This window comes from Coregonus lavaretus (genome assembly GCF_964263955.1).
Source record: "Coregonus lavaretus genome assembly, contig: HAP1_SCAFFOLD_388, whole genome shotgun sequence".
NCBI classification, from domain to species: Eukaryota; Metazoa; Chordata; class Actinopteri; order Salmoniformes; family Salmonidae; genus Coregonus; species Coregonus lavaretus.
Window position 1 is genome coordinate 86,109 of NW_028166980.1, and position 13,354 is coordinate 99,462.

A 13,354-nucleotide genomic window follows, 5' to 3' on the forward strand; every position below is an offset into this window, starting at 1 on the left:
AATGAACAACTGAGGGTTTATACCTGTAACCAATGCATTAAAGTTCATAACCAAAACAAAATACACATTTTATAGTATTTAATCTGATTTTAGATATGATCAGGCCTCGAGGTGAAAAAACAAAAATATGCCTATTTTTGAGTAAGAATTCATATAAACAAAATGATTTCATGTGGCATAAACAAAAACACAAATTGTCAGTTTAAAAAATAAGTCAGAACACAGTCACTCAATTCTCTCGTGTGATTTCAGGTTCTCTGACTGGGAAATTGTCCTTCCACACGGGGAGAGAGCAGTGGTAGGACTTTTTTCGTGTGTGTTCTCTTATGCTCCTTCAGGCTCCTTAACTTGGTAAAACTCTTTCCACACTGGGAACATTGGAATGGCTTTTCTCTTGTGTGTGTCCTCTCATGCCTTTTCAGGTTAGTTAACACGGTAAAACTCTTTCTACACTGGGAACATTGGTAAGGCTTTTCTCCTGTGTGTATTCTCTCATGCCTTTTCAGGGTAGCTAACACGGTAAAACTCTTTCTACACTGGGAACATTGGTAAGGCTTTTCTCCTGTGTGTGTCCTCTCATGCCTTTTCAGGTTAGTTAACTTGGAAAAACTCTTTCTACACTGGGAACATTGGTAAGGCTTTTCTCCTGTGTGTGTCCTCTCATGCCTTTTCAGGGTAGCTAACGCGGTAAAAGTCTTTCTACACTGGGAACATTGGTAAGGCTTTTCTCCTGTGTGTATTCTCTCATGCATTTTCAGGGTAGCTAACACGGTAAAACTCTTTCCACACTGGGAACATTGGAAAGGCTTTTCTCCTGTGTGTGTCCTCTCATGAGCTTTTAGGTCCCCTACTCGGGAAAATCTCTTTTTACACTGGGAGCAGTGGTAAGGCTTTTCTCCTGTGTGTTTTCTCTCATGCACTTTTAGATACCCTCTCTGAGTAAAACTCTTTCCACACTGGGAACATTGGAAAGGCTTTTCTCCTGTGTGTATTCTCTCATGCCTTTTCAGGTTATATAACATGGTAAAACTCTTTCCACACTGGGAACATTGGAAAGGCTTTTCTCCTGTGTGTGTCCTCTCATGAGCTTTGAGGTCCCCTGATCGGGAAAATCTCTTTTCACATTGGAAGCAGTGGTGTTGTCTCGCTGGTTTGGGCGTCTCTGGGTCTGGTTCCGCTGAAGGGCTCTTCCCGCTGTCAGAGTGAGAGTCTGGTCTCTCTCCTGCCAAAGACAAAGAGTATTTAGTTAAACAGAGACTTGAATGAAACCTCCACATGATAAAAATGTCTTCCTATGATGTTTAACCTAGACTAGATCCCTAAATAAAAGAGCAGAGCTTGTCATCACAGAGTGGCTGTAGTGCTTCGTACACTGGGTAAATCCATTTGAATTCAATACATTTTTGACAGCATCCCTTTTGATTTAAAAAAAGCTTTCCTTACATGTTTGCCTATGGAAGAAGTGGTAAGAAAGTGACTTTTTGTAACTGAAAGCCAAAACATTCATGAGATAAAGGGATGTAGCTCAGTTGATAGAGCATGGCGTTTGCAACGCCAGGGTTGTGGGTTCGATTCCCACGGGGGGCCAGTATAAAAAAATATATATATACAGTGGGGAGAACAAGTATTTGATACACTGACGATTTTGCAGGTTTTCCTACTTACAAAGCATGTAGAGGTCTGTAATTTTTATCATAGGTACACTTCAACTGTGAAAGACGGGCGGCAGGTAGCTTACTGGGTAAGAGCGTTGTGCCAGTAACCGAAAGGTCGCTGGTTCTAATCCCCGAGCCGACTAGGTGAAATATCTGTCGATGTGCCCTTGAGCAAGGCACTTAACCCTAATTGCTCCTGTAAGTCGCTCTGGATAAGAGCGTCTGCTAAATGACCAAAAATAAAAATAAAAATAAAATAAATAAAATAAAGACGGAATCTAAAACAAAAATCCAGAAAATCACATTGTATGATTTTTAAGTAATTAATTTGCATTTTATTGCATGACATAAGTATTTGATCACCTACCAACCAGTAAGAATTCCGGCTCTCACAGACTTGTTAGTTTTTCTTTAAGAAGCCCTCCTGTTCTCCACTCATTACCTGTATTACCTGCACCTGTTTGAACTCGTTACCTGTATAAAAGACACCTGTCCACACACTCAATCAAACAGACTCCAACCTCTCCACAATGGCCAAGACCAGAGAGCTGTGTAAGGACATCAGGGATAAAATTGTAGACCTGCACAAGGCTGGGATGGGCTACAGGACAATAGGCAAGCAGCTTGGTGAGAAGGCAACAACTGTTGGTGCAATTATTAGAAAATGGAAGAAGTTCAAGATGACGGTCAATCACCTTCGGTCTGGGGCTCCATGCAAGATCTCACCTCGTGGGGCATCAATGATCATGAGGAAGGTGAGGGATCAGCCCAGAACTACACGGCAGGACCTGGTCAATGACCTGAAGAGAGCTGGGACCACAGTCTCAAAGAAAACCATTAGTAACACACTACGCCGTCATGGATTAAAATCCTGCAGCGCACGCAAGGTCCCCCTGCTCAAGCCAGCGCATGTCCAGGCCCGTCTGAAGTTTGCCAATGACCATCTGGATGATCCAGAGGAGGAATGGGATAAGGTCATGTGGTCTGATGAGACAAACGTAGAGCTTTTTGGTCTAAACTCCACTCGCCGTGTTTGGAGGAAGAAGAAGGATGAGTATAACCCCAAGAACACCATCCCAACCGTGAAGCATGGAGGTGGAAACATCATTCTTTGGGGATGCTTTTCTGCAAAGTGGACAGGACGACTGTACCGTATTGAGGGGAGGTTGGATGGGGCATTGTATTGCGAGATCTTGGCCAACAACCTCCTTCCCTCAGTAAGAGCATTGAAGATGGGTCGTGGCTGGGTCTTCCAGCATGACAACGACCCGAAACACACAGCCAGGGCAACTAAGGAGTGGCTCCGTAAGAAGCATCTCAAGGTCCTGGAGTGGCCTAGCCAGTCTCCAGACCTGAACCTAATAGAAAATCTTTGGATGGAGCTGAAAGTCCGTATTGCCAAGCGACAGCCACGAAACCTGAAGGATCTGGAGAAGGTCTGTATGGAGGAGTGGGCCAAAATCCCTGCTAAGTGTGTGCAAACCTGGTCAACCAGGAAACGTATGATCTCTGTAATTGCAAACAAAGGTTTCTGTACCAAATATTAAGTTCTGCTTTTCCGATGTATCAAATACTTATGTCATGCAATAAAATGCAAATTAATTACTTAAAAATCATACAATGTGATTTTCTGGATTTTTGTTTTAGATTCCGTCTCTCACAGTTGAAGTGTACCTATGATAAAAATTACAGACCTCTACATGCTTTGTAAGTAGGAAAACCTGCAAAATCAGCAGTGTATCAAATACTTGTTCTCCCCACTGTATATACATGTGTAAAAGACACCTAGGTCTCAATATATTTTCCCATGACTGTGTTTTTGTATTTTAATGAGTATATGTTTGAGAACAAGTATTTCACGTCATTGAAACTTCAGATCACAGACTTGTTTCAATAGGGATTTTTCCTCGGATAACTATTTTTCGCCAACTCTTTAAATTTGAGACTTTAGTTTTTTTCCAACTCTTTCTCCATTTTCTTTCTGCTGGTGTGTGCTATTATTGTGCCCCTAACATAAGCTTTAGTCCTTCCAAGTCACCTCTCTCTTCTCCCGATACGTTCCCTTCTGCAGCCGCCAGTACTCTCTCTCCAGATCCCTGAGAAAGCGGATGATGATCGGTCTAAGGCGGCTGATTCTCCCGTGGTATTGTTGCTAGGGAACGGTGGACTCCGTTGAAGCTCGGATTTGTCCAGATCCCTCCCAAGAGCTTCCCAGATAATTCGTCTCACGCATTCCCGCGGCCTGCTATCCTCCAGACCCTCCTTGACCCCTAAAAGTCTTAAATTGAGGAGCCTGTCTCGGTTAGCTGAATCTTGAACGCTTCTGTGGAGATCCTCATACGGTTTGGCGTTCTTCTCGACTTCCTTAAATCAGTCGGTCGTTGTCGTCCTCCAGCGTTGATCTCTGACCCTCTGCCTCATATTGCCTCTGTAATAGGACCGATACATCTTCTTGCATATTCATCTGAGATCGCTTGACCTGAGAAAACATCAATAAAAAAAAAACATCAGACTCAAGAGATTCAAGAATGGTGCTTGACTCTACCCATTTCTTCCATGGCCTTCTGCAGGGATGATTGCAAGGCCGACAACGAGCTGGGTTCTATGTTCTGCCCTTTCAAAGTCATACTGGCTGAAGTGTGGTCCTCTGTAGCTCAGCTGGTAGCGCACGGCGCTTGTAACGCCAAGGTAGTGGGTTCGATCCCCGGGACAACCCATACACAAAAAATAATAATGTATGCACGCACGACTGTAAGTCGCTTTGGATAAAAGCGTCTGCTAAATGGCATATTATTATTATTATTATAAGTGCAACAAGAGGTAGACGGTTAGCCGTTGTGCTACGTGTGTTGAAGCTGAATTCAATGCAGACATTGTTGAAAAACTTAGATAAAACAAAACAACAAAATCCCTCAAAAAACAATGATACTAAATTGACTATTCTATCGAACTTTGAGGAAACTGGGAGGGTTTTATCGGGAGGCTCATTTCAGACAACCACCTTGCTTCCCAACATCCCGTGACTCAAGAGTTGTGTTTATTTTGATGGTCGAGCGAGAGTTGGTCATCATCTGGATGTCACAGTGCCTTACCAATTAGTTCCTTCCGCTTTCAAGACAACTGGGGAATCGGTCATTCTGACATTTCCGACTTGAACACTCATAGAAACATTTCCTTGGTTTCCCACTTGGAAAATATCGGAATCGACCAACAGGAAGCTCTACACAACAAACTTCCATACACTTTAACTATGAGGTTCCGAGTTCTCTTGAAAGCACCAACACGTTACTGATTTCAGGAGCAGGAAGACGAGCCGTGCGAACGAGCATTACACCTAATATAATACCAAATCACCGGTGTTCGAGGTGCATGCCGGCCTGAGGTGCTTCCCACTGGGCAGCTGTATCACGGTGTCGCCGGCGGTAGTTAACGTGGCCAAATGTTTTCCTCCAAGTTGTAAGCAGCACAACAGCCTGCACGGCTAGTCTGTGTTTCACTGTGTCCTTAGCCCCGGCCTGCCGAGCACTGCTTTACGCCGAGGGAATGTAGCTAGCTGGCTAACCTCGTCCCACACTGCGTGGAAGTGTCTGGGAACGAGATTACTAGCTAGCTAGCACAAGCTAGTGTAGCCCTAGAGGAAGAGAGAGAACCAACTCACGGGAATATCTCTCCTTCCAGCAGGTGGAGTTTTTGTATGGAGGTCAATGAGCTGGTCCAAGTTGGTCAACTAAATGAATGGCTTACGTGCTACGTGATGTTTACTTGATCGAATAGAAGTTTCTTAAGTTGTTCTGAGTGTACTGATAAGTAGGACACGTGACATACCGACAACTTAGAGAAAAAACACTATAGGAGATGGCTTTGCAAATTCATAACATGATGCTAGTAGCATAGCATCTCTCTCCATTGAATTGACGAGCGAACTCCAAATATCCAAAGTGAAAAACACATTTAAGGCGGTACTTACTGGTGTTAATCAGATCTCCCATCTCCTCCTCTTCATCTTTCAACGTGACAGTAATCTCTCCCTCCTTCTTCACTCCAAAAACGGCATCCTCCTCTAGAAGAGAGAGAACCACTGTAACATCCTCCTCCTCTTTCACTCTGAACGCGTCTTCCTCTTCTTTCACTGCAACATCCTCCTCCTCTTTCACTCTGAACGCGTCTTCCTCTTCTTTCACTGTAACATCCTCCTCCTCTTTCATTCTGAACGCGTCTTCCTCTTCTTTCACTGTAACGTCTTTCTCTTCTTCTTTCACGGTAACAGCTTCACCCTCTACTTGTTTTTGTATTGTAACATCCTCCTCTTCCTCCTCCTCTTTCACTAGAGCTTCTTTCTCCGTCCAGCAGACCTCCTCTTCTTTAGCAGGAGGAGAGTAGCTTAGTGAGCTCATGGTCGGGGATGTTAGCTAGCTAGGCTAGTGCTAACTTAACAAGCCAGCTAGCTGACTAATAACAACTTAATATTAAATTAAATAGGTTAACAAGTAGATACGTCCGAAGTGTGTTTAAAACACAGTAGCTAATATACACCGAAAGCGTCTAGAGCTTGAATCTTTCGGCTGTTGGCTAACCAGCTACGGAGGTGGTTGACTGTTGCCTTCCGTCCACTAGATTACACGTCACGCTTTAAGCATTGCCTGAAAGACACACATCGCCATCTGCTGACTGGAGTGGGTATCGCAGTTGAGGAAAATATTTTATTTTCAAAGTTTATTTTAAATGTATATAATTATATAATACTATTATATTGAGACATATATATTGTTATTTAGCAGACGCTCTTATCCAGAGATCAAAAATGAGAAAAATGTTGTAAATTGATTTGCATTTTGAATGAGGGAAATAAGTATTTGACCCCTTTGCAAAACATTACTTAGTACTTGGTGGCAAAACCCTTGTTGGCAATCACAGAGGTCAGACGTTTCTTGTAGTTGGCCACCAGGTTTGCACACATCTCAGGAGGGATTTTGTCCCACTCCTCTTTGCAGATCTTCTCCAAGTCATTAAAGGTTTCGAGGCTGACGTTTGGCAACTCGAACCTTCAGCTCCCTCCACAGATTTTCTATGGGATTAAGGTCGGGAGACTGGCTAGGCCACTCCAGGACCTTAACGTGCTTCTTCTTGAGCCACTCCTTTGTTGCCTTGGCTGTGTGTTTTGGGTCATTGTCATGCTGGAATACCCATCCACGACCCATTTTCAATGCCCTGGCTGAGGGAAGGAGGTTCTCACCCAAGATTTGACGGTACATGGCCCCGTCCATCGTCCCTTTGATGCGGTGAAGTTGAAAGATTACCACCTGTGATAGATTACCACCTGTGATAGATTACCACCTGTGATAGATTACCACCTGTGATAGATGACCACCTGTGATAGATTACCACCTGTGATAGATGACCACCTGTGATAGATTACCACCTGTGATAGATTACCACCTGTGATAGATTACCACCTGTGATAGATTACCACCTGTGATAGATGACCACCTGTGATAGATGACCACCTGTGATAGATGACCACCTGTGATAGATTACCACCTGTGATAGATTACCACCTGTGATAGATTACCACCTGTGATAGATGACCACCTGTGATAGATCACCACCTGTGATAGATGACCACCTGTGATAGATTACCACCTGTGATAGATTACCACCTGTGATAGATTACCACCTGTGATAGATTACCACCTGTGATAGATTACCACCTGTGATAGATCACCACCTGTGATAGATTACCACCTGTGATAGATTACCACCTGTGATAGCGAAACACTGTCCTCTCCATTACTCCAGCCAAATAGTATCAAATACTTGTTCTCCCCACTGTATATGCAGTTATCTTAGCCAGCCAGCTAACTTTAGCTATTTAGCCAACTAGCTATGTTATTTCTCCCCACTGTATATATATTGTTATTTAGCAGACGCTCTTATCCAGAGCGACTTACAGGAGCAATTAGGGTTAAGTGTCTTGCTCAAGGGCACATCGACAGATTTTTCACCTCTACTGTATTTTAGTCAATGCCACTCCTACATTGCTCATCTTAATATTTATATCTTTCTTAATTCCATTCTTTTACTTTTAGATTTGTGTGTATTGTTGTGAATTGTTAGATACTACTGCACTGTTGGAGCTAGGAACGTAAGCGTTTCGCTACACCCGCAATAACATCTGCTAAATATGTGTACGTGACCAATACAATTTGATTTGATTTGAATTCACCTTTCAGCAGGACAATAATCTAAAACACACACGGACAAATCTCCAATGGAGTTGCTTATCAACAAGACAGGGAATGTTCCTGAGTGGCAGAGTTACAGTTTGGACTTAAATCTGCTTGAAAATCTATGGCAAGACTTGAAAATGGTTGTCTAGCAACGATCAACATCCAATTTGATAGAACTTGAAGAATTCTGAAAATAATAATGAGGTAAATGTTGCACAATCCAAGTGTGCAAAGCTTTTAGAGACTCACCCAAAGAGACTCACAGCTGTAATCTCTGCCAAAGGTGATTCTACCATATATTGACTCAGCGGTGTGAATACTTATGTAAATGAGATATTTCCTGGATTTCATTTTCAATACATTTGCAAAAATGTCTAAAAACATGTTTTCACTTTGTCCTTGTGTTTTAGATGGGTGAATATTATTATTTTTTCAATCCATGTTGAATTCAGGCTGTGACACAGCAAAATGTGGAATAAGTCAATGGGTATGAATACTTTCTGAAGACACTGTATAAAGTTATAGAGAGTGTTTGGAACCACCAATACTCTTCTTAGAGACTTTTCCAGGCCAAACTCTGTGGAGTTGGTTGTCCTTCTGGAAGGTTCTCCCATCTCTGCAGCACTCCACCAATCAGGCCTTTATGGTAGAGTGGCCAGACGGAAGCCACTCCTCAGTAAAAGACACTCCTCCGCCCGCTTGGAGTTTGCCAAAAGGCACCTAAAGGACTCTCAGACCATGAATGCCAAGCCTCACGTCTGGAGGAAACCGGGCACCATCCCTACAGTGAAGCATGGTGGTGGCAGCATCATGCTGTGTGGATGTTTTTCAGCGGCAGGGACTGGGAGACTAGTCAGGATTGAGGGAAAGATGAACAGAGCAAAGTACAGAGAGATCCTTGATGAAACCTGCTCCAGAGTGCTCAGGAACTCAGACTCGGTCGAAGGTTCACCTTCCAACAGGACAACGACCCTAAGCACACAGCCAAGACAACGCAGGAGTGGCTTCAGGACATGTCTCTGAATAACCTTGAGTGGCCCAGCCAGAGCCCGGACCTGAACCCGATCGAACATCTCTGGAGAGACCTGAAAATAGCTGTGCAGCTACGCTCTCCATCCAACCTGACAGAGCTTGAGAGGATCTTCATAGAAGAATGGGAGAAACTCCCCAAATACAGGTGTGCCAAGCTTGTAGCGTCATACCCAAGAAGACTCGAGGCTGCAATCGCTGCCAAAGGTGCTTCAACAAAATACTGAGTAAAGGGTCTGAATACTCCAACGTCGTTTTAGAGAATTTGATAGTTTGTCCAACCGGCCTCAGAACCACGCCAGCCCAGGACCTCCACATCCGGCTTCTTCACCTCCGGGATCGTCTGAGACCAGACAGCTGATGAAACTGAGGAGTATTTCTGTCTGTAATAAAGCCCTTTTATGGGGAAAAACTCATTCTGATTGGCTGGACCTGGCTCCCCAGTGGGTGGGCCTATGCCGTCCCAGTCCCACCTATTGCTGAGCCCCTGCCCAGTCATGCTATCACGATCGTCGATAGATGAAGCGGACCAAGGCGCAGCGTGATAACCGTACATCTTTTATTGAAGTACACACACGAACAAAACAACAAACCAAACGATACGTGAAGTCCTAGGTTAACACCAAAACAAAACCGTACGGAACAAGATCCCGCAAAACAAAAGTGCCAAAAGGCCGCCTAAGTATGGTCCCCAATCAGAGACAACGAGCTACAGCCATCTCTGATTGGGAACCACCCTGGCCAACATAGATATACACAATCTCCTCGAATCCAAGATGGCGAAGTAGTGCAGTTGTGTTTTTATCGTCTGTCTGTAAATAGCCTGTAAATACCCTATTTTCGTACATTTTTCGTACATATTTCCCTATCAGACTTTTCATCCTTCTACAAGATATACTTTCCTGCAACCCGCCTCACTCAATGTGGAACGGATTCTATTATTGACTTACCTTTATCTAGAATCTAGAATCTCCAGTTGAAACTAGCTAGCCAGCTAACTAGCTACTTGCTATTTGCTATTAGCCACAGCTAGCGGTATTTTCATCCAGAACATTGGATTTTTTCCGCGGGATTAATTTTAATCACTGGACATTGATCACCGGATATTCGGCCAGTCTGCACAGCGCGTTATCGACCCAGAACATATCAGTTTTTCCGCGGAATCACTGATTCACTGGAACCAGCTGGCTACAACAAAACGGACGCTGTGGTCTGGCTAATCAACCTGAGCCAGGCCCATCTCCCGGCTATCTACCTCTCTATCAACCGGACGGGACTACATAGTATTGACACGGAGCCCCGCCGATCCTACACGACTGGTCTGCCGACGAAATCGTCTGATGTGGTTACGACGTAACCACGAAGATTCCATCCATCTGCTAGCCCTGGCCCGTTAGCACACGCTTACTCACTAAACTGAACTAGCTACTGGAATAGCTACTTGCTATTAGCCACAGCTAGCAGTGTTTCACGCAGAACATTTGATTTTTTTCCGCGGGATTAATTTTAATCACTGGACTTTGATCACCGGATATTCGGCCAGTCAGCACTGCGCGTTATCGACCCAGAACATATCAGTTTTTCCGCCGGAATCACTGGACCTTTAACTTCGGATTCTTCGCTACCAGCTGGCTACAACAAAACGGACGTAGCACACGCTAGCCGTAGCCTCTTACTCACTAGCACTTCACCACCGGACCTTATGATAACTCAGCTATACAGCTGATATCTGCTGGACTGTTCCTTTTTACGGTACTACATCCTGTTTATGTTTAGCCTCAGCCCAAACATGGTTAGTTTATTGTTGTTTCGGTTATTTCTAATTGTACTATATCACTGTAGACCCCCCAGCCTAGCTAAACCTGCCTTAGTTAGCTCTTTTGTCCCTCCACCCATACACTTAGAAACCGACTCAATTGATGCCTCTAGAGATACTATCTCTTTCAGTGTTACCCAACGCTTAGGTTTACCTCCACTTTACTCATATCCTTCCATATCCTTGTCTGTACATAATGCCCTGAATCTTTTCTATAACACCCGGAAATCTGCCCCCTTTATTCTATGTACCCAACGCACTAGAAGACCAGTTCTTAAAGCCTTTAGCCGTATCCTTATTCTAGTCCTCCTCTGTTCCTCTGGTGATGTAGAGGCTAACCCAGGCCCTGTAGCCCCCAGTATCACTCCTACTCCCCAGGAGCTATCATTTGTTGACTTCTGTAATCGCAAAAGTCTTGGTTTCTTGCACATAAATATCAGAAGTCTACTTCCTAAGTTTGAGTTATTCACTGCGTTAGCACACTCTGCCAACCCTGATGTTCTAGCAGTGTCTGAATCCTGGCTCAGGAAGGCCACCAAAAATTCTGAAATGTCCATCCCCAACTATAACATTTTCCGTCTAGATAGAACTGCCAAAGGGGGTGGAGTTGCAATCTACTGTAGAGATAGCCTGCAGAGCTCTATCATACTATCCAGGTCTGTGCCCAAACAGTTTGAGCTTCTACTTCTAAAAATCCACCTTTCCAGAAATAAGTCTCTCACTGTTGCCGCTTGCTACAGACCCCCCTCAGCCCCCAGCTGTGCCCTGGACACCATATGTGAATTGATTGCCCCCCATTTATCCTCTGAGTTTGTACTGCTTGGTGACCTAAATTGGGATATGCTTAATACCCCAGCCATCCTACAATCCAAGCTAGATGCCCTCAACCTCACGCAAATTATCAACGAACCTACCAGGTAGTGTAATGAACCTATTTTTGACACATTTGGCTGGAAAGTGTCAATGCTACAGGAAGCTTCGTTTCCCCCTCATCACTACTTCTCAGCATGTTCTCTGGGAAGTAGACTACGGGAGTTTTTGTAACTTTTTCCCACTTTTGGCTTTACTGCTAGCGCGCTAGCTGACTGACATCTGGAATCTATCTATTTTGGATGTTGGGGATTTTCCCCTGCCATCATTCTGTATGTCTCTGCTCTTTTGATCTGCAGTTATGTTTCAGTTGGGTTTTGTTAGTTGGGTTCTAACTGGGTCTCCGGAAGTTGGGCTCCAGCTCGTAGACCATAGCTAGTTGGCTAAATAGCTAACGTTAGCTGGCTGGCTAAGATAACTGCATATAGATAACATGATTTGATATGGACCATAGCTAGTTGGCTAAATAGCTAACGTTAGCTGGCTGGCTAAGATAACTGCATATAGATAACATGATTTGATATAGACCATAGCTAGTTGGCTAAATAGCTAACGTTAGCTGGCTGGCTAAGATAACTGCATATAGATAACATAGCTAGTTGGCTAAATAGCTAAAGTTAGCTGGCTGGCTAAGATAACTGCATATAGATAACATAGCTAGTTGGCTAAATAGCTAACGTTAGCTGGCTGGCTAAGATAACTGCATATAGATAACATGATTTGATATAGACCATAGCTAGTTGGCTAAATAGCTAACGTTAGCTGGCTGGCTAAGATAACTGCATATAGATAACATGATTTGATATGGACCATAGCTAGTTGGCTAAATAGCTAACGTTAGCTGGCTGGCTAAGATAACTGCATATAGATAACATAGCTAGTTGGCTAAATAGCTAACGTTAGCTGGCTGGCTAAGATAACTGCATATAGATAACATAGCTAGTTGGCTAAATAGCTAACGTTAGCTGGCTGGCTAAGATAACTGCATATAGATAACATTGTATGATATTTTGGTTAGATGGCGTTATGTATTTCCAAAACGTTGGTTTTCCACCATTGGATGCCCTATTATGCACATGCAACATGGTCTAGGGAAAGGCGCCTGTTCAACGTCGCACTGAAGACTGTTTCAGAACCGTGGACAGCGACTGCTATCCAACGAGGGAGAAAGCGCATTTGTTATGAAATAATATTATTTTTTATTAGTTTTGCACCATTGTTCTAACCATATACAATGTCTTAGAGTGATGGACTGTGCCATCCCCACGACCTTCACAATGGATCAGTCCACTCGGACAGGCGTCCACAATGGATCAGTCCACTCAGACAGGCCTCCACAATGGATCAGTCCACTCAGACAGGCCTCCACAATGGACCAGTCCACTCAGACAGGCCTCCACAATGGATCAGTCCACTCAGACAGGCCTCCACAATGGATCAGTCCACTCAGACAGGCCTCCACAATGGATCAGTCCACTCAGACAGGCCTCCACAATGGATCAGTCCACTCGTACAGGCCTCCACAATGGATCAGTCCACTCGTACAGGCCTCCACAATGGATCAGTCCAAAGACCCGAAACACACAGCCAGGGCAACTAAGGAGTGGCTCCGTAAGAAGCATCTCAAGGTCCTGGAGTGGCCTAGCCAGTCTCCAGACCTGAACCCAATAGAAAATCTTTGGAGGGAACTGAAAGTCCGTATTGCTCAGCGACAGCCCCGAAACCTGAAGGATCTGGAGAAGGTCTGTATGGAGGAA

The 13,354-nt window shown here is 44.1% G+C and overlaps 1 protein-coding gene across 1 annotated transcript in view; it reads right to left on the reverse strand.

The window, feature by feature from the left end:
- Positions 1–225: 225 nt before the first annotated feature.
- The window catches only part of LOC311114037 (uncharacterized protein), a gene marked incomplete at both ends in the record, with an annotated part of 31,150 nt that continues 18,021 nt past the window's right edge, over positions 226–13,354 (reverse strand). Inside the window, 2 exons of the mRNA XM_084189313.1 lie at positions 226–274; positions 499–1,222. Coding sequence (XP_084045439.1) covers positions 226–274; positions 499–1,222 — 773 coding nt within the window. The remainder of the gene's footprint in view (positions 275–498; positions 1,223–13,354) is intronic.